Below are 23,963 nucleotides of genomic sequence, written 5' to 3' on the forward strand. Positions count from 1 at the left end.
TGTTGAAATAATAATAATTATTTAAACTTTGATCCAGCAATCCTCTTTACGATTGCTTTTATTAACCTTATCATATACATTGTTTTATATAAAAATTTGTTAACCGTATTTATTATGAAATCAAGTCATCGTCACGTTTTCTATAACAAATGTAAATTGATAAAGCATCAATAACATCAGGCGCGCCTTAACCGTCCATTAGAGGTTTGGTAAAAGAAATATTTTTAGGTTTTCGAATAACAAACAAAAGGAAATCGGTACCTTAAAAGCTTTTATCAGAATATCTTAGACGTCCTGGTACGGACAAGGAATTAATGGAGGAATGAATTTGATTTCGTAAACCATTTAGAAGACGTTTGAGAATATAATATATTTATTTGCAGAAACTTTGAAATAGAGTATTTTTAATATCAATATACATATTATAAAACAAAAACGGAAAAACTATTGCACCGATTATCAAACAGTTATCGCCGCTCGATAGAGTGATTCTCGAGGATGGTTTAATATATAATTTATTAAGTTTTTGTATTCACTTGTGTGTATATTAACGATGTTTGTTGACGATGTCGGGAAAACATGAGCCGTCTGAGAGCTTTTAACGAAAATTTGTGTATCTTATATAGGTCAACAGAAAAGTCCGCGGTAGCATATGTCTAACCTTAAGGATAACATACTATATCCATCTTACAACTTTTAAAAATTGGCATTCCTAAAGCGTCTATTGGAAAGTTTTATACGCAAAATCGGTATTAAGTCACATCAAAATAAATTACTTCGTTTTCAAGCCTACGTCAGTATCTGTAAATTACTTTTTAATCATCTGAATCGGTTGTACCATTTGAAAGTTATCATAATATAAGTTTAATAATTCTTAAAATTAAATAGGCTATTTTATATTTTTTGTAAAGAGCCCGTGCGAAGCCGGGGATGGTACCTAGTTTAAAGAATAAGAATATTTATTTTGTAGCTACTGAGGAAATATAAAAGACAATATGTGCGAATTATGTATTTATAATTCTTGAAGTTTTGTACACGAAAATTGGGATATACGAATATTTTAATTGGCTTTACCGAAGGTCTGTAAACTGATATATATGCTCATTTTTGCTATAATAATTTTTGCTCACATTTCAGGCGGCGCGGGTCGGAATTTAATTAAAGTCATTTACCGTTTATAATTTAATGCTGTAATTCAAAATTTTAATATTTATATGACGAGGTAAAATATATTCAATTTTTGTTTTTATAAATTAAATAACATTATTTTTTACTTAGCAAGTAAGAGTTAAATAAATTTTTTATTAAGAAATATATTTTTAGTGTTAGCTTTATTGATTTAAATTTACGCATATATTAACACAATATATAATGTCAAACATTTGACAAACGAATTCTGAAATTATACGCAATCCATTGAAACCAAACACAAGCAAACCAAACCTTTGATATCCGGAATGTATAAGGTTTATTCCTAAAGTTCCATTTCAGAATAAGGTATAAGAATTCAAAGTGCTACGATTCTAAGCCTTATCTCGAGGCCATGATCTGAACAACTGGCGTCTTGCTATATCCAAACAAACGTTAAGACTGGATCAAGTATAACTAACGTGTTTAATATTCGAAGGGGAAAGTAGCAGACGGATAAGCAGATATAAGGGTAGATTACGAGTATTCTGAATCAATACTTATTTCAATCCATATTAAACATTGTGGACAATTATCACGTATTTGAAACTCTGCATATTATCTTGACAGTAGGTATTTGCGAACTTTAAATAGACCATTTTTATAATTGGAAATAATTTAAACACGGACTTTGTTATCGGAAAGGCGTTTTCTAATATAAGACCTAGAAAATAGAGGAAAACACGTTCATAACATATGAAAGGCTCCTGCCTCCCACATAACCGTCGGGGGTTGCACGGGGATACGGTAACATTTTTCCAATAAAAAGGCTCACTTCTATTTAGTTCCTAGTACCGTTTTTATTATTGCAATATACGACAGTGACAATTAGAGTTTCTATGTCAGTTGAAAAACTTATTTATATATAAATTTCATCAAATATATAATAATATTATTATATAAAATTTTTATCATTACTATTTTTTTTCTCGTGACTTACTCGACAGCAATTAGGTCATTGTGTTAGAATTCGAAAAATCTGAAATTTGTGTACCTATTGTTGGCTTGTGGATTTATCGTGATGCGACTCACCCAGAAAGCTCTGGGCTTCGAAAGTAAGATAAGGTTTTATCTCGCTTACGCGTATGTTGTTAGTCTCGTGTATAATATTTATATACTATGAAATGCTAGGTAAATTTAAAAGTATTGCTTTTCACGCGGCATCAATTTTATGTGCTTTTAAGTAAATTGAAGTGGAATTTACGACGTAATATGAAAATTCACTGACGAATTTTAATCTACAAATGTACGTAATGATTATATATTTATATTATGGGAGTCATATAATTTTTACTCTCTTACTATTTTTGTATGGCCACATTATTAGACATATTGTAGAATTGAGAGTGTTCAGAATACTTTTTCATGACTAGAATGTTAGTTTGTCATTGGTAATTGACCTTTAGGTAGTACATCAGATTACTTTTAAGGCTGCATAAAGTATTGTTTTCGTCCTAATAGTTAGAGCTATTGTGTTGCTCGTAGCTCTATTAAAGCGTTACAGCTTCTACGTTTCTTTGTTACGCTGGTATTGGATTTTCAATTTTAATCCCATCCCACTAAAACATAAATCCATTGAGCACCTAAAATGCTTCTATATAATCCAAATCCTATCTAGGTATTGGGAACGATGTTTACCGAGCCCGAGACTTATAATGGCTTCACTGTTATTATAATTACATTTACAATATTTGTAGGAAATTTTAATGTTTTTTAAAATTCAATCTTTACTATTAGAATCGAAATGAAAATATGTAAATCGCTATTAAATTAGCCATAAGTTTTGAACGTTCATTGTTGACTTTTTATTATCGATATATAAATAATTGAATAGTATACATGAATTGTTTTTTTTTATTAAAAATCATATGTACACAAAAGGCCCGTGAAGTAGGTATATCAACAAGTCTTATCATGCTGCTATAGTAGTACCTACTGTATTGAACTCAAAATATGATATGTTATATTTCATCACAATGAAATCACTGTTTCCTATTTTCAAATATATCCGATACGTCTCGATTATAGTGACAAACTTCGGAGTCGTTTAGAATTTTGTTTGCCAACATTTTTCTTGAGTTACAAAGGAAAAACAAAGTTTGGGAAGTGTCTGTGATGACAAAAAATAGCTTTTTTTTTTAGAATTTATTCGACGGGAATCTCCTTTGAGTATAAACAAGTTTGATTTGTTATAAAATATTATTTATCGTACTTACAATTTTTGTTCGAGTAATAAGGAATTATTAATTAGGCTTATGTTTCGTTAATAATTAATTCATTGAATAAAAGACGTTATAAATATAATTGACCTCATTTTATTGTTTGTTTAAAGAAATCTGAGATGAGTGAATTTTTCTGTTCTTATTATATTTCTTTAATACAAATTTTTTTTTGCATAGTTTTAAACAGGATTACATGACATCATAATTGCATGTGACAGGGATTTCCCATGACGGATTTAGGAGTTAGTTTTCTAAGAAAATATTATATATTCGTTCTACAAGATTAAGTGTGACTTTGTATCAGAACATTGCATTATCGTTTTGATTTTTTTTGTAAAGAGACTAATATTATCTGGACACTTGATTAAAAATAGCCACTTGTTTTTAGTCAACTGTTCGCGTTAACTTTTAATTGAAATGTTTGAACCTAAAGGCATTTATTAACTGGATTACAAATATAATAGATATTGAACGGTCGCTTTCATTAAATTGTTGTTTAAGACGTTATTGAATTTAAATATCGTTTTCTTAGAATTTAGGGATAAATTTGATGCCGTCTTAATGTTCATTCATGAGAGGTAACAAAGCGGACAGGATTCGTGGTATGCCGAGATAGCAGGGATTTAGTTAAAGTGTATTGGATGAGATAGATTAGTTATAACTTTGAGTTTATAAGTGGTTAAGGGAATTTATTAAAATATATATGTATATATACTTAGGACAAACGTTTTGAAGGAGAGTTTGCTTTAATATATTTGTTAACGTCATTTAATTTAATTTCACACTTATGTGTTTTTTTATGTATGCTTGTTGATTGATTTTTAAGTATCCAGATCACAATGAGGATGGAAAGTGACCATCGAGGGTATGTGATCCTCGAAGGATTGCTTTTAAGTAAACACTAGAAGTATTCTCAATACAAGAACCCTTATAACCTTAGGCTTTTATAAAATCGCTTCTGATATGTAGGCATAGTATACGTATGGACGTAGCAAGGAGGTAAAGTAGTATATATTAAACGATAATCATGGATTAAATTATTCAAAATTCCGGAATAAAATTCAAGATTTTATTTTAGTCCGTTCTTTTATAAAACCTTAAGTATATTTTTGTGAGTTTTTGAATTAAAACAAATTATTTTATTAGCAGTCCTTTAACTATGATTGGATATCTCGGGAAAGGTAAACGTTAACTACAATTCACGCCGTGTCCGTAATTTTAATTACTTTCTTGTTTTATTTTATGATGAGAAAAGTTTTGTACTTGTCGGCCCCCATACAAACTTGTATTGAATATTCTCATATTTTAGATCGGTATAAATAGATAAAAATATCATTGGATGTTTTTGGTATGGGGTCATATTTATTTGATTGTCTGTATATAATATAACTATAGCAAGGTTATGCCTATTTTACGACTGACGGTAGTGAAAGGACATTAAAACGAATTTAAATAACTTTCGGCTGTGTACGCTATGTACAGATTATTTTTTAATTTTAGATAAAACATCACTGTCATAATGACGATGTCATTCGTTTAGAATTTCTAATGTTTGTTTAATTATTGAAAGAAAAAATGATCCCAGTGTGAATAAAGAATGCATAATAAAAAAAGAAATAAAAACCTTTTGCTCGAGTTATACATTTATCCGTTATTTTTTTTTTAATATTAACATTTCCGTGAAAATGTTATTTGTATGGTAAATAATGTTTTTCTTTGTATTATATATGTAACATAAAACCAATCATGCATTTAGGCTGAGATCATTAATAGGGGTATCTTGTCTGGATGTCTCAACGCCACTCGCCCTTGTAGTCTACATTTATTTTGTGCTTTTGCTGTTTAGATATAAATGAGAATATTATATATTATATGTATTTGAATACAATTCAACTTTTAAGAAAATTTGGCATTTTGATATTGATAATATTTAAACAATAAAGGCATTACATAATGGTTGTATTGTGCATGAAGTTACCTGACTTAGGGTATAGATGTCGCTAGTGGTTGGTTATATGTATTTTTTATAAACTATGAATTTCTTTCTTAGCTGTCCTGAAGTGCAAGCTGATTACATACCTGATGTAGGTAGTGCCGTCGTCCATGGACATCCGCAACATAGATTTGCGGATGTGTTGCCACCCATGATTGGAATTGGGGAAGGAAAAAGTAGGAAAGGGAGGGAACAGGAAAGGGGTAGGAAAAGGTGGGAAAATGGAAAGGGCAACCGGCTATCTTACTCATCGGACGAAACGCAGCCATTAAAGACTACTTCACGCCGATCTTCTGTGAGAGGGTGGTACTTCCCCGGTCGAACCAGCCCGTTTCGAGCTGCAATAACTTGACCAGAGCTAGGCTCTACCAACTACTAAACGATACATTTATATCGATACGAATACTGATACTAAATTAGTTGTGTATACAAAAATAAATATGAATGTAAGTTTGTGAAGCTGACATAATAAAATTTTACTTTAATAACTTAGATTGACTTCAATCTACATAACTCGTGGTTTTCATTCAGAACAAAACTAACATATTTCATAAGATGAATTCGTAATGGAACAACTTTAACGCTCACTCCTAAAGGAAATGTTGAATAATATGTTTAGTTACTTCATTTAATATATAAATGTTTATGAAATACATGGCGAATGGTATACATATATGGCATAGAGAATAATGTATATGTGAATGAATGAAAACTATCATTAAGTCGGATTTATTATTTTCAATGTTAAGAATATATCATTAATTATATTAATAACAAGCCGTTGATTCGACTTGTCCCAGATTTAGTGTTGCCCATTGATCGGATTTTGTCTTGACGACGATGGGATATTGCTATCGATATAAAAAATAATCAGCTTTTAATGGAAGGAAATTAATAGCGTAAAAAATGTTTGGATGAAATGAAAACTTCTTTATGGAAGTCGGTCAAAGAGTGGCCTAGTTCATTTCTATGACATTATCTACTTGCGAGTGGAATTCTTGTCTAATTTTGTTCGGCAGCTTCAGAGACAAGCTTGACCTAACACGCTGATGGCCTAAATTATTAAAAAAAAAAACTTTTTTCATGTAAGAATTGTATATAATTTTATATGCGTTTCATGACAAGTTAACTCTGAAATTACAGACAGACACATCAATTTTACGGATTGTTAAGGATTGTCCACGCCAGTACCGCAGTTCACTTGGCAAAGATAAGAAGAAGAGATCACTAATTGTGTGAATAAGTTCTGGATGAGGGTTTCATTTCTCGTATCCTATTTCCCTGTCCAAAAACCAATTTCCTCTTTATAAGATATCACGTCCAATTAACTATGGGAATGTTGAGTTCGTTCTACAGTAGTCTTGTTTGTTTTGTGTTCAGACATTCTACTCAAAATGACACTATAACTAGCTGCTATAAATAAATATACATTATTAATTATAATTATAAATATACATACAGTCACATCATTACATAATTTAAGTTATTAATCCGAGTCGACACTAATGAAAACCTATTTGTTGAAAGCACTATGTAGTTTTGATAAAATTATATGCCATAATTATTTCGTTCCACAGGTCCGCCTACGACACCATGAAGCTAGCTAAAGTCGCCATTAAGAAAATATCACCTTTCGAACACCAAACTTACTGTCAGAGGACGCTTAGGGAAATCAAGATTCTGACACGATTTAAGCATGAGAATGTTAGTTGATTATTGTTTAATAATATCGATTGTCACACGTAGAAATACGAGTAACAATGTTGCATTATATTCAATCAAAGAGCTATGTCATGCGTGGTCCTAACATGTTAATGTTTGTTGTAGATAATTGATATTAGAGATATTTTAAGAGCCGAAACAATCGATCAAATGAAGGACGTCTACATCGTCCAGTGTTTGATGGAGACGGATCTTTATAAGTTATTAAAAACACAAGTGAGTATATAATACATTTGTATTTAGTGTATAATGTAATACGTAATACTGTTAGTACTGAGTTTAGTCAATTAGTTTGATTAATATTTTCGGATTTTCTACGCGTTTTATATTATTTTAAACTTCATACTCCCATCCCGTGGATTTTCATCTCGTCTGTCCGTCATCACGGTTGCTGTAAAGTAACCAAAACTGTAGTTTGAAATAATAAAAAACGCGTACATCAGAAAACATTAGTTTTACTTAAATGTATACTCGAGAAAACTTATTAAAAATGAAGCTGTCTATTGTTGTCATATAGAAAAAAAAATTACACGTTTCTCTAGAGATTATTCAGGAAGAACTTAGAAAAATTGATTTTATACATGACATGCCAAAAATTAACAGCACCACTAAATAAATGATAAAAATATTGTAATAATTATAATTTATACTTAAATATTTTCTGGTATGTTATATCAAAATACAGTTCAATTAAAGCATATTTTCGTTTAACAGAAATTAAGTAACGATCACATCTGCTACTTCCTGTATCAAATCCTGCGAGGTTTGAAGTACATACACTCGGCCAACGTGCTCCACCGCGACCTCAAGCCGTCTAACCTGCTCCTCAACACCACCTGTGACCTAAAGGTAATTAATATATGAGATACTTAAATAATTTGATACGCGACTGACGAAAAAATTAAAGCGTTCAAGCGAAATAACTCGTTTAAACGTTTACTAAAATTTTAATAGTCTGACGTGATTTTTATTTTTCCCATTATTTTCCATACTGGTGACGCAAAGAAATAATAACCTGAATAGATTTATAAGAATTAATTATTATTTCCTACTAATTTTATCGAAGTGATACGTGTATATTTTTCGTACTAGTACATCAAAAATATCGCTTATTTTATTATAATAAGAAATATTTTTAGTTGTTATTGTTACTAAGATTTCAAAGTATTTTTATTTTATTAGGATTTGATATACTGAGACATCTCTCAGTTCTTCGATGTACATTACTTGAATTGGGAAATTAACTGGGGAGCCAAAGCAACATTCCTTGTAAATAAATACATGTAAAAGTTCTGTTTAAATAAATCTGTTTGATAAATAAAAATTTTTTGTTCATAATAAATGAAATATAGTGATTTTTTTTTAATATTAAATGATGCGTATATTAAAGTTTGTGTTAACATATGGGACGGTTGAGAACGACGTTGTGTATTGAAAACGAAATAATCCTAAAACATTCGGGTTCATATTAAATCAAATTATAGAAAATTAGTTTAACCATGAATCAGAATTGCAAATTACTTTGAAAGCGAGACGCTATCATAATGTTAGTTTAACATTTCCCTCCATCTTGATATACGCCTGTATGCTGCGGTTCGTATGTAGATAACACGAAAACTTCATGCTACAGTTGAAGTACGAAAATAGTTTTTTACTAATCAGACTAGACTTCAATTTTATCAACATTAGATTTTTTACCAAATCGTCTACTTGGGTTAAGGGTTCATGTTTAAATGATGATAGATTGTACGCTTTTTCTTTAAGTTAAATTAAGTAAATTACATGAAAAATACGTAATAGGTACATACTAAGCACAAAATAATTAAGCCAATGATATTAAATGATTTTTCTTAATTTTATTTTTAGTATAAAAAAGTTATCATATTCCTAATATATCTCGGGTTGTGTATTTATACTTCGCGAGTCCTTGGCGTTGTTATATTCGTGTTTTTTGTTTTTTTATTAAAACACGTGTCGGCCCACATTATCCCATACTGTGTACATGACAAGCATCGACGCTACATACGACTGCTGTTTAAGATAAATCTAAAAGATAATCTTCATATAAAATTCTATAACGACATATTTAAAAGATATAGAAATATCACAATAAATTAAGATATATATATACATAATGCTTCAGAATACGATTTTCTCTACGTGGTAATTTCATGATTTCAACAAGTTTTCATCAATAATTTAGTCAGTGATTTTATTTTCAATTCAACACAGCAACAATATTTTTCTTTCATTAAATAAGAATTACCAAGTATATTCATAATGTCGGTGTCCAGAATGCTTAGCACATGTAGTGATCGTTAAAGTACATACAAATTGAAGGAAGAAGAATTAACTTTTATTCATACTTTAATAATAAAATGTGCAATGATTTACAAGCGTAGCGTGGCTATATAAATTTGAAATAGGCATTCAGTATGGTGTTAGAAACTAGCTTAGAGTTGACCCATCTTTATACACTTGTCCATTAAATTAGATACAATGTCTTTGACAATAGTAATATATTTTACACATCGTGTTTTTTACGTAACTAGTACTGAGAGGTTTCGTCTAAATCTCGAATTATTTTAATGCTTTTTCGTGATAATGTTTAGAGCTGATCAGGCTAGACATGGTTTACAGAAACTCGTATCTGTCATCAATAAAACCAATACAATTAATTTGTTAATCTTATAACATAGTAAATAAATTTTACGTATAATTCGAGTATGTAACTAACTAGGAATTTTCACATTAATCTAATTTTACCAACTCGTATATAACTTTACGGTATTCTTACAAGAATCTCCAGTTAACATCAACCAGTTATCTTGTTTAATCATAACTCAAACATCAATTCGTCTGATGAAGTTAGCTACATAACACTTTGAAGTAAGAAAAAATATATATGAGATAAATTTAGTTCTGTTGTTGAATTTTCAATTCTTTGACATCCTTTCCAAAAATAAACTTATAATTTTTCAACTTAAAATGAGTGACTGTACATAGCTTTTTCATATTTATTTTCCCTTACACAATACACCAAAGAAACTTTTATAATTGCCCTCTAAATGTAACATGTATTTTTTGCTTCATTTGACATATAAATTCTGTGTTTGATCATAATTTCATTTCCAACGTTTTCATATACAAAACTTGGTAAACAAGTACGTGATCCAAATGTACATATTAGCTATTTTTTCTCAATTAACTCCAATATAAAGTTTAAACGCTTTGACTTTTGCGGAATTTTAATGGGTTTTTTGAATGAACGTATAAATTTAATATGATTTTAAAATGTTGGGAGCGACTAAAATGACGCTAATATATTAAGTACTAGTTTTTGCACGCGTCTTCGTCCGTGAGGAATTGGAGATTTCGGAATAAAATCGCCCATGACTTACCTTTACTGATGTGTCATCTACGCGTATATCACTGTTCTCTAATCAAAATACATACATCATTACTAACTTCAATACATATTACTTATCATATTTATTATATATTGTAGTACTGGCAGGATATTTATTTTTTTGATTGTACAGTTTCATATAAAAGTTTGTGTTACCGCATCTGAGCTTCCCTGAAACCCCATTTATTGTCGTAACGTGAAACCTTTTGTCCTTCATGTTTTAATTATATTACGTTCGCTGGCTGTTACCTGATATTTGATTTGCGTTACCTGCTGATTTACACGGCCGTTGGTTTTTTAATTAAAATTAAATGTATTCTTTCATAACATTGGTATTTTTTATTATGTAAACTATTCTCTTTCTGCTATTGAGGAAATTTTACGTAACAAAAGCTTAGTTGCGGTGACAGTAAATTTTTTTCTAATCGTATTTTTATATAGGATTAAGTGCTGTCTGCATTCTTTCATGATAAATGTAATTATATATATTTCTATGTTTAAATATATAAATAAAAAAAAAATAATTACTATCATTCTATTGGTACAGATATGTGACTTTGGTCTGGCTCGCGTGGCCGACCCTGATCATGACCACACAGGCTTCCTCACGGAGTACGTCGCAACACGCTGGTATCGTGCACCAGAGATCATGCTGAACTCGAAGGTATTGTATATCACGGGACTTTACCAGGAGACTGGTATTTCAAAGGTGGTAGAGCCTAGTTGTGGTTAGTTACTGCAGCTCAACGTGGGTTGGCTCGACCGAGGAAGTTCCACCCTCTCACAGAAGTTCGGTCTTGCCTGCCACCTCCTTATCCCCACCCCTCCCTATTCCTCAACAACCAAGGTCGGCAAAGCAACCGCAATATCTCTTATGTTGCCCATCAAGTAGGCCGTCTGCTCGTTTGTTGCCTTTCGCATAAAAAAAGACTAAGGAGCAGACGGCCCATCTTATACTAAACTACTTTTAAGGCTGATTGTAAAGTATTTTTAGGTGTTAATGCGCTAAGATCGGGATATAAATAAAAATAGAACATTATAAATAGCATAAAAAATAGAGGATTAACAGCTTCAGGCTATCTCCAACAAAACGCTATATAAGTATGACAGAAGCACTCGTGAGAGAACTTTCAGCCAGCCGACTATACCTTGTGATAACGTATCAATTCTCTAATATTACATAAAAATTATCCATATTAGGACTTTGCTTTCCCCAAATCTTTGATTCAATGGTTAAGATATAATACGGTTTATAATATTTTTAAAAAAAGTTATAACTTCAGTTGCTCTACTAAGTATTATTTGCTATAATGAGATCTAAGATTTTCGCGAGTATTCATATAAATGAAACTAGTGTTATTCGGATTTACTACGCGGATTTTATTATTTAAAAACTACATAATCCCGACGTTTCGGTTACTTTGCAGCAACCGTGATCACGGGCAGACGACGTTGAGACATTCACACCTCGTCTGCCCGTGATCACGGTTGCTGCAAAGTAACCGAAACGTCGGGATTATGTAGTTTTTAAATAATAAAATCCGCGTAGTAAATCCGAATAACACTAGTTTCATTTATTATTTGCTATAACCATATTATATAATAATAACGTGACGGCAACAGAATAAACTACAAGTGTATTTTACGTAACTTTTGTGACGTCATTAAATTTTCTATTTTGGTACATATATGATACTTTTACATCATCTCAAGGATGTGATACGGTTTTACATAGTACCTTCAGACAATCTTCCATGGACGCTCCGAGCGGCGAATGAGATACACGTGATAAAATAATGCACACCATCTTGGGACTGTTTCATTTATTGTTTTGTGTATAGTTTTTTGTACTTGTGATCAAAATTAAGGATATATGCTTTGAATATTCTTCTAAAGTGTCGTCGAATCAAATCTGTATTGGATCATTTTTTCTCGAAATTCAGCGATGTATTTTGATGAACAGAAACCGCCTTTCTTTTTAAGAGACGGTACAATGCAATAATCAACCGAAGCTTCTGCCTTTTTTTGTATGTGCTTCTCATATGTCGTAATTAATTTCTTTATGGTTCTCGATGCGATTGTTTTCATCCGTAATAAAATTCACTTGGCTAATGATCTCTTAAAAATGTTATAGATGTGTCCGTGATACTACGTTGTTCGAGAGAATTTTCGTATGAATATGGAAATGTATTCAGTTATTTCCAGTATTAAATTCGAAGAGGCTTTGTGGCCATTAATTTTATTGTCTCGTTGGTTATAGTGCCGAGACAATGAAAATATCGCTATCAGCCGATCCATGGTTTTGTCACAGACCTGTACTTTTCCCAATACATTTATGGCTGTGACGCGAGAATCTCAATATAATTATGACAAAGCTGATAACAATTGAAGACATGAAAAATATATCATAGTAATGGTACTTAAAAGGTTTCTTCCTAAATATCCCGATAATAGATTTTTTTTTTGGAGCACAGGCTCCTGTATGGGTCGGTACTGTATTTGGGAGTACTTTTATTTCATCGATTTAGTCTTTAAAAAAATCAATGAATCATTTGTCTTACATCATTTTATCTCAAATAATAAATAAACGTCAGGTGTGTACTTACTATCTCTCTCTCTCTTGTCGGTCCCTCATTACTGAGGATCGTGGTCATGTAGCATCCCGAAACGAACTGTTGCCCTTACAGCCTGGTAAAACAGTTTTTGAGGAGGTGGCTTCCTTAACTTGGTCAGCCCATCGAGTAGGTAGACGACCTCCGGGTCTTTTGCTCTCTATGTTACCCCACTAAGACCAACTTCTCCAGGTTTTCACCTACTCTTCGCATAATATGGCCAAAGTATGTCAATACGCGTTGACAACATATAGTGAATAGCCGAGTTTTGATTGAGAGTTGAGAGAGAATAGAGGCATTTGTTCGTTTTACGGTCCATAGTATTTTACGCATACGCCTCCAACACCACATCTCAAATGCATCAATTCTCTGTCTCTCCCTAGCTCGTACCGTCATGTTTCTGCCCCGTAGAGAAAGATGGGAAAGACTAATCCCCTCACTAGGCGAGATTTTGTATTGAAGTCTATTCTGTGGTTTCTCCAGATTTTTTGGAGGCGCATCATTGTATCTTTCCCCATTCCGATGCGTCGTTGGATCTATGGAACACAGCTGCCATCGTTACAGATTTTTGAGCCCAGATAAACAAAACTGTCAACCTTCTCAATGCCCTGGATAGTTTGAGAATTTGATAGTTTGAAAGCGCGGTCAACTGTTATGAGTTTGCTTTTCTGACGATTTACTCTTAGACCTAATTTTCCACTCTCCATCTCTAACCTGTTCAATGTGGTGATCATGTCTTCAATGTTTCTAGATAAAGGAAGAAGAAGTACTTACTATAATAAGTTTTATGTATGCTTTAAATTTATATTATAAGCGTTACGGAAATTATTGGTGCATATTACATGCGCCTGTGTTCCCTTAGTCGTAGAGTTTAGATTTCTTCAAAGTAAGAGTGAATTTACTGAGATAAAAGCTTCATTTTCATTTACCATCGGATGCGATAATAGTCACGCTAATATACAAAAAAAAATTGAAAAATTGTCTCTCAGACCTATTTTGTTTAATCATAAGGTAATCGGAACGTTGGCCCTAAGTGTGATACCTTTGAGAAACCTTACTTTTTGTATCTTAAAAATACTAAGTAAGTTGTTTCTTAGAAATGGACGTCATAGAAACCTTACTTTCAATTTTAGACCGTAGTTTGTATTTCGATTTCCGAAATTTTAACTACTACATTGTTATGGTATTGTTTCTAAACCTTTGCTGATCTAACTAGCATAGTGTTGCCATATTTGTCTTAAATATGTACCCACAATATCGGTTTATTAAAAAAATATTTATCGTCACTCATATCCATCAAGTCGAGTTATTGTGAATTTCTTTGGATCACCAAATTGGCTTTGTCCAGAAACGTTAGTTATTACATCGTATCAAGTTTCTGTGTCTGAGGGCAACTTCGTTTGATATTACGTATAACTTGATAAATCTATGTATGGCTTCATCGAGAAACAGTATTTTAAAAATTTGTTTGCTGTTTTGTTTTATTAATTCTAGATGTAACTTACGATATAAATGATAAAAAATATTTCAGTTTCTATTGTATGTTAAAATTTACTTGCAGATACTTACTTAAGTATAGTTAGCGTCTTAATCCTATTAAATAAAATTACTTACAAAATGGTCAAGCGTTACCTTCAAAAATCTCGTATTGTACGTAGTCGTTTGATTATATTACTTACTAGATTATCTATTAAAAATAAAGAATGCTATAACAACTTAAAAATTATTAAAGTCATAAATGTATAGTACAAAAGTGAATGATGCGTGTAATGTACGTGGATGTAGTTTTACAAATAGCAGTCTGTCGTTCATTATACAGAGACATTCACAGTGAAGTGGAAAAGTAACTCTCGGGATTTAATGAATAAATTTCATTTTTGTTCGTCGTTATACAAACGTGATATTTAATTAATAGAACTGATATTTTACTGTCCTTATGTTATATAGACTTCAACAACGATTATCTTAATGAAATATTATGTATAATATTTATCATATAATTTTCCCATACTGTGAAAGGTAAAAAGACGGCGTTGTTTTTTATTTATTCAGATGACTGTTATAAGAGTACATAAATAAATAAATTAAAGTAATGAGATCTAAGATTTTCGCGAGTATTCATTTAAATGAAACTAGTATTATTCGGATTTACTACGCGAATTTACAATTTATTTATACGCGAAACGTCGGGATTATGTAGTTTTTAAATATATAATAAAATCCGCGTAGTAAATCCGAATAATACTAGTTTCATTTAAATTAAAATAATTAAATAAAAATTTTTTAGTCCTAAATGAATGAAGTATTTTTTTTTATTCTCCGCTGCTTGAGACAAATTACATTTTTTTTATTTTCTTTTAATAAGTTTTAAACTTGGTAACGAAAGAAACTAGCTAATTTAAAACTCATTTTTTTATTGGGTTAAATGGTAATTATAAAACTACTCAATCAACATCAATGAAAATATTTAAATGAAACTAATATTTTTTCGGATATACTACGCGGATTTTATTAATAAATATAAAATAAATAAATATAATAAAATCCGCGTAGTATATCCGAAAATATATTAGTTTCATTTAAATGAATAATACTCGCGAAAATCTTAGATCTCATTATCAATGAAAATATATCGAGTCGTGTTATTTTTGTTTGAGTATTTAAAGTGAAAAGTATGTACTTTCGTATACGCTATTAGATACAATAAGTCTGAAAGCCCTTACATTGTAAAGCATTGTGCCTATAATCACGAGTGGTGTGTATATATAAACTATAAATTATTTTTTTACTTCAAACATGTTGACATGTACTCAATGAGATTATTTTTACCTTAAAAAGACTTTTTTTATTAATATGCTCTTTAATATTTGTTTTTTTGATACAGTCAATAGTAAAAAAGCCTTTCGATATTGTCTTTCCAATACCGGTTGTATATTTTGCTTTATATTGATTTTTTTTTTGATGATAATGAACTTTTTAATTTGAACATCAAAATAAGTTCACCAAAGAAGTAGTCATTGTAATGGGATTTTTTGTAATGTATACTGTTTTTTCGTAGGGATACACAAAGTCGATAGACATCTGGTCGGTGGGCTGTATCCTGGCGGAAATGCTGTCCAATCGGCCGATATTCCCCGGGAAGCATTACCTGGACCAACTGAACCACATTCTGGGCGTGCTAGGTTCTCCAAGCCAGGAAGACCTAGACTGCATTATCAATGAAAAGGTGAGGTGTTGTCTATAAATATTTTTATACGTAATTGTTTTAATATGGTATATTTTAAAGTGAAACTTATTACATCAGCCCATCTATCGAATGTTGCATTACAATCGGAAGCGGAGTGGGGGAAAAGGTGATTGTCGCTCATTAATGTAGCCAAAGCCAAAGGTATCTGCTGAAGCCTAGCATTTATATTCTGATACATTCGTAAAAGTGTTAGAAGTATTTAGGTCTTATATTTTGTGATTTATACATACATTGCCCTTAACTCTAGCGTGGGTCAATTATCTAAATAATTCAATCTCATATATGTAGCATTTTTTAATACTATTTTAGTATATCCTAGACTCTAAAAGTTAAAATATTTGTCATTTAATCCAAATTAAAAATATGTGGATAACATGTTTTTAGTCTTATTTAAAAAAGGGGGATTAAATTATAAAACATTAAAAATTTCATAGGGTACAAGTATATTTGAATATACGAGGGGAGTTCTAAGAATAATGGTGACCACTATTAAATATAAAAAATGTTACCCGAAACAAAATATTATTGATCTACACAGTCAAGGAAGTCAATACCCTTAATACTTATTTTCTTAACTTAAATTTTTTGATAACTTCAACTCGTAAAAAAGAGAGCTTTGTTCAAACAATACGGCTCAACAACTTAATGGCTATCTATCTATATTGTACTGAAAAGATTTGGAAACAGCTTTTTCGGGTAATGGTTTTATGATTGGTCTAAAAATCAATTAAAGAGCTTAAAACTAAACTTGTTGTGAAGAATTAAGAGATACGAATAAGAAGACGTGTTTTTTTAACTTATTAAAAATTATAATAAACAATAAAAATATTCTACATTGTTTTTAGACGAATATAAGATAAGATAATATAAGTGGCGTGCACACCATAGATGCAAATAAGCATTGCTTACCTTACCCATACAACAACTAAACCTACATACATTGTTTGATTCTTATTTTCGTACTTTAAATCGTACATTACGGAATACGAATGTTTATATACAGACATTTAATATTTCACTTGATTCACGATTTGGTTAAATTGTTAAAAGTGCCATCTATCAAATTAAAAGCTAACATTTTCGATCGGCCGCTGCAAGCGGCCAGCGCCGCTTCCCAGCCAAGGCAGTATGTACAACTTACTCGGTACATATTTTCCATACAAATAATCTCAAGGACGATCTACAAATCTCGTGTTGTATGCTGGGAATATTTGCATGTGTGTGCAAAACTCTCCACGTGTTAGGGTTCGCCAGCCACTGCTTCCTTAACCCTACTCGTTTAAAAAGTTCTAGAAGCTGAGCTTATTATCAAATGAAAAGGGACTATTTCATTTGTCGGTATACCATTCAAATATTTTTCTCGCCATTTTGTTATTATTGTCTTTCTGAGCGCAAGTGAAAAGTTTTAGTTAGAGATGATTAGTAAATTTATTAACAAATTATGAAAAATTACAGCTGTGAGCTCTGTACTGGTGTGTGTTAAATGAAATTAATTGCGAGTATATTTTCAATGATGTCATTTGATGATTAAATTAAAATAATTACAAAAGCAAGGTGTGTGACCAGTTTAGATTAAATGAAAAAAAGGTTATGTTACTATTTATAATAAAAAGTATTATGATAGTTTTAATTAGCTAGCAGGTTGTGTACACACAAATAACTGTTTGTTTCCATTGTTTGTTGTTTTAATAATGTTTTGATCTCCGCTGGATATTCCGATTTCAATAACTTTCATAAAACGATGATGAAGAGATCGTAATCGTTTTAAGCTATTTTCGTGGCTCAGAGGTAGTTGATAGATTTATAAAATATATAGATTTCAGTTCTTATCGGACTGCTGTAACTTTATGCGCGAATATTATCAATGTCTTAAAGGAGAAAGTTATGATGAAAATTGGTATTTTATTTTCAAACATATTCTGCTTACCCTACCCCATATCTCTGTGCAAGCCCCTTTATAATATGGGTGGTACTCTATCCTTAGAAGGTATAGTAGGTAGTTTTTTTAAATGGACTTAACAAGGTAGTTAACGAACCGACAGTAATGTCGAAAAAGCTCGGATCTACGATAATAACCTAATATCACATTTGAACTGACCTTTCCTCGCCATAATTTTAATAAAACCAAAGTAAGATGCAAGTGATATAAAAGTGTTGAACTTGTGACTCGGGCTCGCGATTTTGGCTGATTCGTCAACTTCATTCAGGGATCGCAAGCAAAGGTACCCTTAGCAGGTTCGTTCCAAATTAGGTAGTGAGGGGAGCTTGGGCGGTGCTAAAGTTCCTCTTTTTGTTATTCCTCTAAGTTTTTATTTTCCTCTCCCTGCGACGCGATGGACCCGGCACCCGCACGGTGAATCCGTGGAATGCTAAGAAGTTTCGTCTCGTCGTCTGTCTTAATAATAATATGTTCAGTATATGGGATGATTTTGAATGTCCATCCATAAATAATCCGTCGTCTAACACAGGCCCGTAGTTACCTGGAGTCTTTGCCATATAAGCCTCGTGTGCCGTGGACGGAGTTGTTCCCGGGGGCTGACCCTCGAGCCCTGGATCTACTGCATCGTATGCTCACCTTCAACCCACACAAGCGTATCACAGTCGAGGAGGCACTGGCACACCCCTACCTCGAGCAGTACTACGACCCTAATGACGAGGTACGAAAATAATAGTGTAAACAATTAACACAAAAGATCGTAAATTACTTGTAGTAAAATGTTAATGGACTCAAAGTTCGTTCGTATTAGTATGCTTAGCACATGTTTGCACTATCACGCTACATACGAAGCGTTTAGCGTTTTTCAATCAATGATAGTGTCTTTATGAATGAAAACTGTTTGTGGTAAGCATACAGACAACTTTGTCTTTCTTCACTAAAGAGTTTTTAATTCCATTTGTAATAACATTTCGATTGTTACTACAATTAAACTTGTGACAGTGAAAGATCTTGAAATTTGTTATGAATTCAATTCTCCCATTGATTACGAAATTTGTATTTGAAATTATTAATGTAATTACGACTCCGATGGGAAGTGAATTAAAACACCAATGCCCGAGAGAATTGAAATGTCACTTACTAATAAAATTATAACTTTAATATTAAGCGAATTTTAATTTATAGTATAGTAATTATCTGTTCGTGGTATTCGGAATTCAGTTTATTGAAGTACATATAAATATTATTTGGTAACAATGTAACTAGGTTTGATTTGAAAGCTTTCAATCGATTTAAATTCCATTGTTGTCCAAATTGTTCAGCTTCCATAATAAATACGTACGCGTGGAATATGTTTGATTGTATTTCTGTATACATAGAAGAGATAGTTCATAAAAGAGCCCCAAATAATACTACGATGTGATTTTATGTTGAGAATTAAATTTTTTTAAATTATACAGTATTGTTTTCAAGAACGGAGATTACTGAACCTTAAAGATTAACCTAAAATTACCATATGAACTCATTAAATAAATTGCATAAATAATTTTTGGTCCAACCCTATAGATTACTGTAAAAAAACGCTAGGTTTCACGTAATCTATTATAAGAATATTCAATTCGATTCAATTCTGTTTTCTTTTCATCTTCATTATTAACTTGCAATGCAGATTGCTACTAGTGTAATCGATATATAATAAAAGTTGATATCACTATTGGACTATTAACACTACCATTAATTTGCAGCCCGTCGCCGAGGAGCCGTTCAGGTTCACTATGGAATTGGACAACTTACCAAAGGAGACGTTAAAGCAATATATATTCGAAGAGACACTATTGTTCAAACAGATCAATGAGGACGCGTAGATCGTACCAAAGAATATGGACACGCATTCAGCTCAATACAGAATTTTACCGTTTTATTGGAAATATATCTCGTTAGTAACATTTTGTCTATAGTTCTGTAAACTGATAATACAATTTGGATTGCTTAGGGGCTTATCGGAATTTTATTGAATACTAAACTTGCTTGTCGATGTTTCTTGATTGTATCTGGTGTAATGGCGACCGAGTTTGTATTATCGCCGTTGTGTACGGACTCGGTCAAATATGTATTCAATGTGAGTATTGTATGCGTTTAATTAACATTAATATGTGATTATTTTGTATTTTATTTAATAGATGATGGCAAAAAAAAAAAATTACAACGCAGAAGGTCTCAAATGTTCATCTTATTATATTTGAGGCGCGCTAGTTACAACGACTTGTTATAGAATAACGTGTTTTTCCCCTTGGCTACTTAATTATTAAAGTGACGGTAGTTATCGTTTTAATTTACTCGATGTATTTTAATATAATGTTCGACTGGACTAGAATTTTCAAAACTTAGATGTATATTTAATAGTACATTAATTATAGATAGGATTTTTCTGAAATTTATCAATGTTACATAACTAGTCGTACATTTATTGATGGGAGCGAGTTATACAGTATTAAACAGTTCAGTGTACCCACGCGGGTAAACACAGACAATCATTAAAAACAACATAATAAAGAGTTCTGGATTGACATCGGTTTCATACGTAGGGAGACTGGATATTTTTTACATTACTAAGTGTATAACGTATTTTAAAATGTCACTCGTCATATTTGAAGCACTTCTACTTCTTTGAAACTAACGTGTTCGTTTTAAAATCTTATTTTATATATCGATCGTTTAAATTATCGTCTTCCTCATGTTGAAAGATTTAGCGCACAATATTTAGAATAGTTGATACTTCATATCAGATATTTTGAATAGTCGGTGGGTAGTTGGCGAATTGTTGGAGTTTTTCATGATTCGATAAGAGATGGCGCTGTTTAAAGTTCGTCTTGTTATATATGGTGTTCTGTGAGAAGGGTCTGAAGAGGGAATTTCACTATTCATTAAAGTTGTCTGTTGAACGTATTTAGAGGGCGTGTTGAATTCTAATCTTTTATATTTAATTGATTCTAGCGGAATGTCGTTTTATCATTATCGTCTAATGTTTAAAATGTTTCTCGATCAACATAAGACTGCGACATCATATGTTATACTTTGATCGCATTCCAGTTTTGTTAAATTTGAATAATTATAAAATTAAAAACTTTAATTAAAAAAAAATATTTAACAAGATGTTCGTGTTAAGGAGCTAGTAATACAATTTTCTATTATGCAGGAATGCGTTGCAGTCTTATTGTTGTTTTATTGCTTATATCATCGGTGTAATGACTAAGTCTCGTTCCCTTAAATACATAATTTTAAAAGCTTTGTGATGGAGCATTATGTTGAGTGTTCCAGATATTTGAACCCATCCCGTAACCCGTTGTATAGTTCTCAAATTGTTTCATTGACATTATAAATAAAGTGTTCTATATTTTTAGAATATCTTCCAGTTTATTGATTAAAAAGACAGTTACTCGTTATTATGGCATAATAGTAGTAGATTTATCTCTTAATTGTGAATGTCATCTCATTCATTGACGGCTCCCGTTTAAAGAGCCTTTAACTATTAGCGATTTTTTTTGTGGCGTTTGAAAGCTACGACGCCACAAAAAACGCGAACGCAAAAAAGGGACGTAAGTATCTCTATGACGTATTTAAATTGAAACCTGTAAGACTCGCGTTAGAGTTTAAATTGTGTTGTTTCACTCACTAAAGTCAAATACAACGGATTATATGCGTTTGTATGTACAAAAATATGAAGCGCTCTGCATGTATCGTTATATGTTCTCATATTCTGATCGTTTCACGTCGTTAGATTTTTTGTATTTTTTTTTAAGAACATTTAAGGAATTTAACGAGGCCAAATATCATTTAAAATGGAGCACCTATATTTGTGTATGACGAAGAATGATCCATACCAAACGTAACGTTGTCTTTATTATAATGGTTTTTGTTTTTATGTGGGTAGACCGGATTTATTAAGAATGTGATATTGTCCTACCCTCCTCGATCCACCTGGCGAGTGTTTGTACACACATGTAGGCATATAATCCGATGTACAGGTATAACTCTAAGAGTTAAACATCCAAGTGACACCAGAATACCATTACGTATTTATTGTTAAAATATGAGTGTTGCCATATTTTCTTAAGTCATTATGTACAAATTGGATATTGTAAGATCATTTGTTATCTGTCAACAGTTGATTATTATGAGTATAAATTAAAACAAGACATTCTCGTGTGTTTTATTGTCATATGTCCTTTAGTTTTAATAACTGTTTTTGAAGTGAAACTTCTAATGCGACATCTGACAAGGTTGCGTTAAACGGGCTGTGGGAAGGGGGAATAGAAAGAGACGGAGCGAGAGTAAATGGGTGGGTCAATTGTGAATTTGAAGCAATGTTTGCAAAGTTTATGATTTCACTAAAAATTTATTTCTACCCCTTCCTATTTCCTCTTCCATATTACGGAGTTTCACTTTTTCCGCGCGGAGGGACTCGTCGCACTATTTTTTTTATTTAAAAATAAATATTCAGATCTGGATGCAGCCATAGATTTAGTTTCCGGGGCAATGTATTTATTTCGTTTGTTGGTGACTGTTTAAAATAACTTTATTACTATTTCAAACAAAATTTTTGTCGGTTTTCTCGTTAAGGATCTTCAAACAACAACAGCTCACTGCTCAGCTAAGGTTTACGTTATCTTGATAAAAATACATGAAGCTAAAACTTAGTTTTCATTTTAAGATGGTGCGAATGAATTATGATCGAATTTAAGAAGTTTAACACAAAGTTAAAATGTAGAAGAAATGCACAAAATCATTTTTAACAGAAATACTTAAAAAATTCTGCAATCAAACATTACACTGTCACGACTCTGATACACATAACAAATACCTCTGTCCTTGAATATTCTCATAGGTGTTTGTCATTAAACGTCAAACTTAATGAAATCTCTATTGAACTTGAAAGAACCATTCGGCGATATTTAGTAATAAATTAGCGAAGAAATTTAAATGAAACTAGTATTATTCGGATTTACTACGCGGATTTTATTATTTAAAAACTACATAATCCCGACGTTTCGGTTACTTTGCAGCAACCTCGTCTGCCCGTGATCACGGTTAGTAAGTCCGAATAATACTAGTTTCATTTAAATGAATACTCGCGAAAATCTTAGATCTCATTAAGCGAAGAAATTACTTTTATTATCTTCGTACTGTTGTAATATGTATCAGTATAATAACAAAAATTTACGATCCGTTTAGTGCAGGAATATAAAGGAATCCCTTTTAATAATTTTCTTGTACATTTTTTAAAAAAAATCTAGAGAATACCTGGCTTTTTTTTCTAAATTTTATTTTTTTCTTGCCTAATATTAAATCTTGAAAATGTTATGTAAATAAGCCTTTATTTTTCGTTATTGGCGAGTAAAGCCTGGTCCGAATCCGAATGTCACTTTTTTCAGGCTCAAGGACGTCTGTGAAAAAACTGGGTATAAATAATAAAAGAGTAGGTAAATTTTTAGAACTATGTTTTTTTTCTTCTGTCTAAACTGTCGGGATTTCATGAGGTTCGGATTAGTCTATATTTGTTTGGCAGATTATAAACCTTTTAAAACAATTAAAACCTTTTTTCATCGACAAAATTCTAAAAAAAAAAAATGAATT

The 23,963-nt window shown here is 31.5% G+C and overlaps 1 protein-coding gene across 1 annotated transcript in view; it reads left to right on the top strand.

Annotated features, from left to right (window-relative positions):
• The window catches only part of LOC116767675 (mitogen-activated protein kinase 1), a 31,779-nt gene extending 9,250 nt beyond the window's left edge, over positions 1–22,529 (top strand). Inside the window, exons 2-8 of the mRNA XM_061527337.1 lie at positions 6,981–7,107; positions 7,231–7,341; positions 7,840–7,974; positions 11,082–11,198; positions 16,205–16,372; positions 18,862–19,050; positions 20,075–22,529. Coding sequence (XP_061383321.1) covers positions 6,981–7,107; positions 7,231–7,341; positions 7,840–7,974; positions 11,082–11,198; positions 16,205–16,372; positions 18,862–19,050; positions 20,075–20,194 — 967 coding nt within the window. The 3' untranslated portion in view covers positions 20,195–22,529. The remainder of the gene's footprint in view (positions 1–6,980; positions 7,108–7,230; positions 7,342–7,839; positions 7,975–11,081; positions 11,199–16,204; positions 16,373–18,861; positions 19,051–20,074) is intronic.
• Positions 22,530–23,963: the final 1,434 nt, after the last annotated feature.

The sequence above is a fragment of the Danaus plexippus genome, assembly GCF_018135715.1.
Source record: "Danaus plexippus chromosome 9 unlocalized genomic scaffold, MEX_DaPlex mxdp_24, whole genome shotgun sequence".
Classification (NCBI taxonomy): domain Eukaryota; kingdom Metazoa; phylum Arthropoda; class Insecta; order Lepidoptera; family Nymphalidae; genus Danaus; species Danaus plexippus.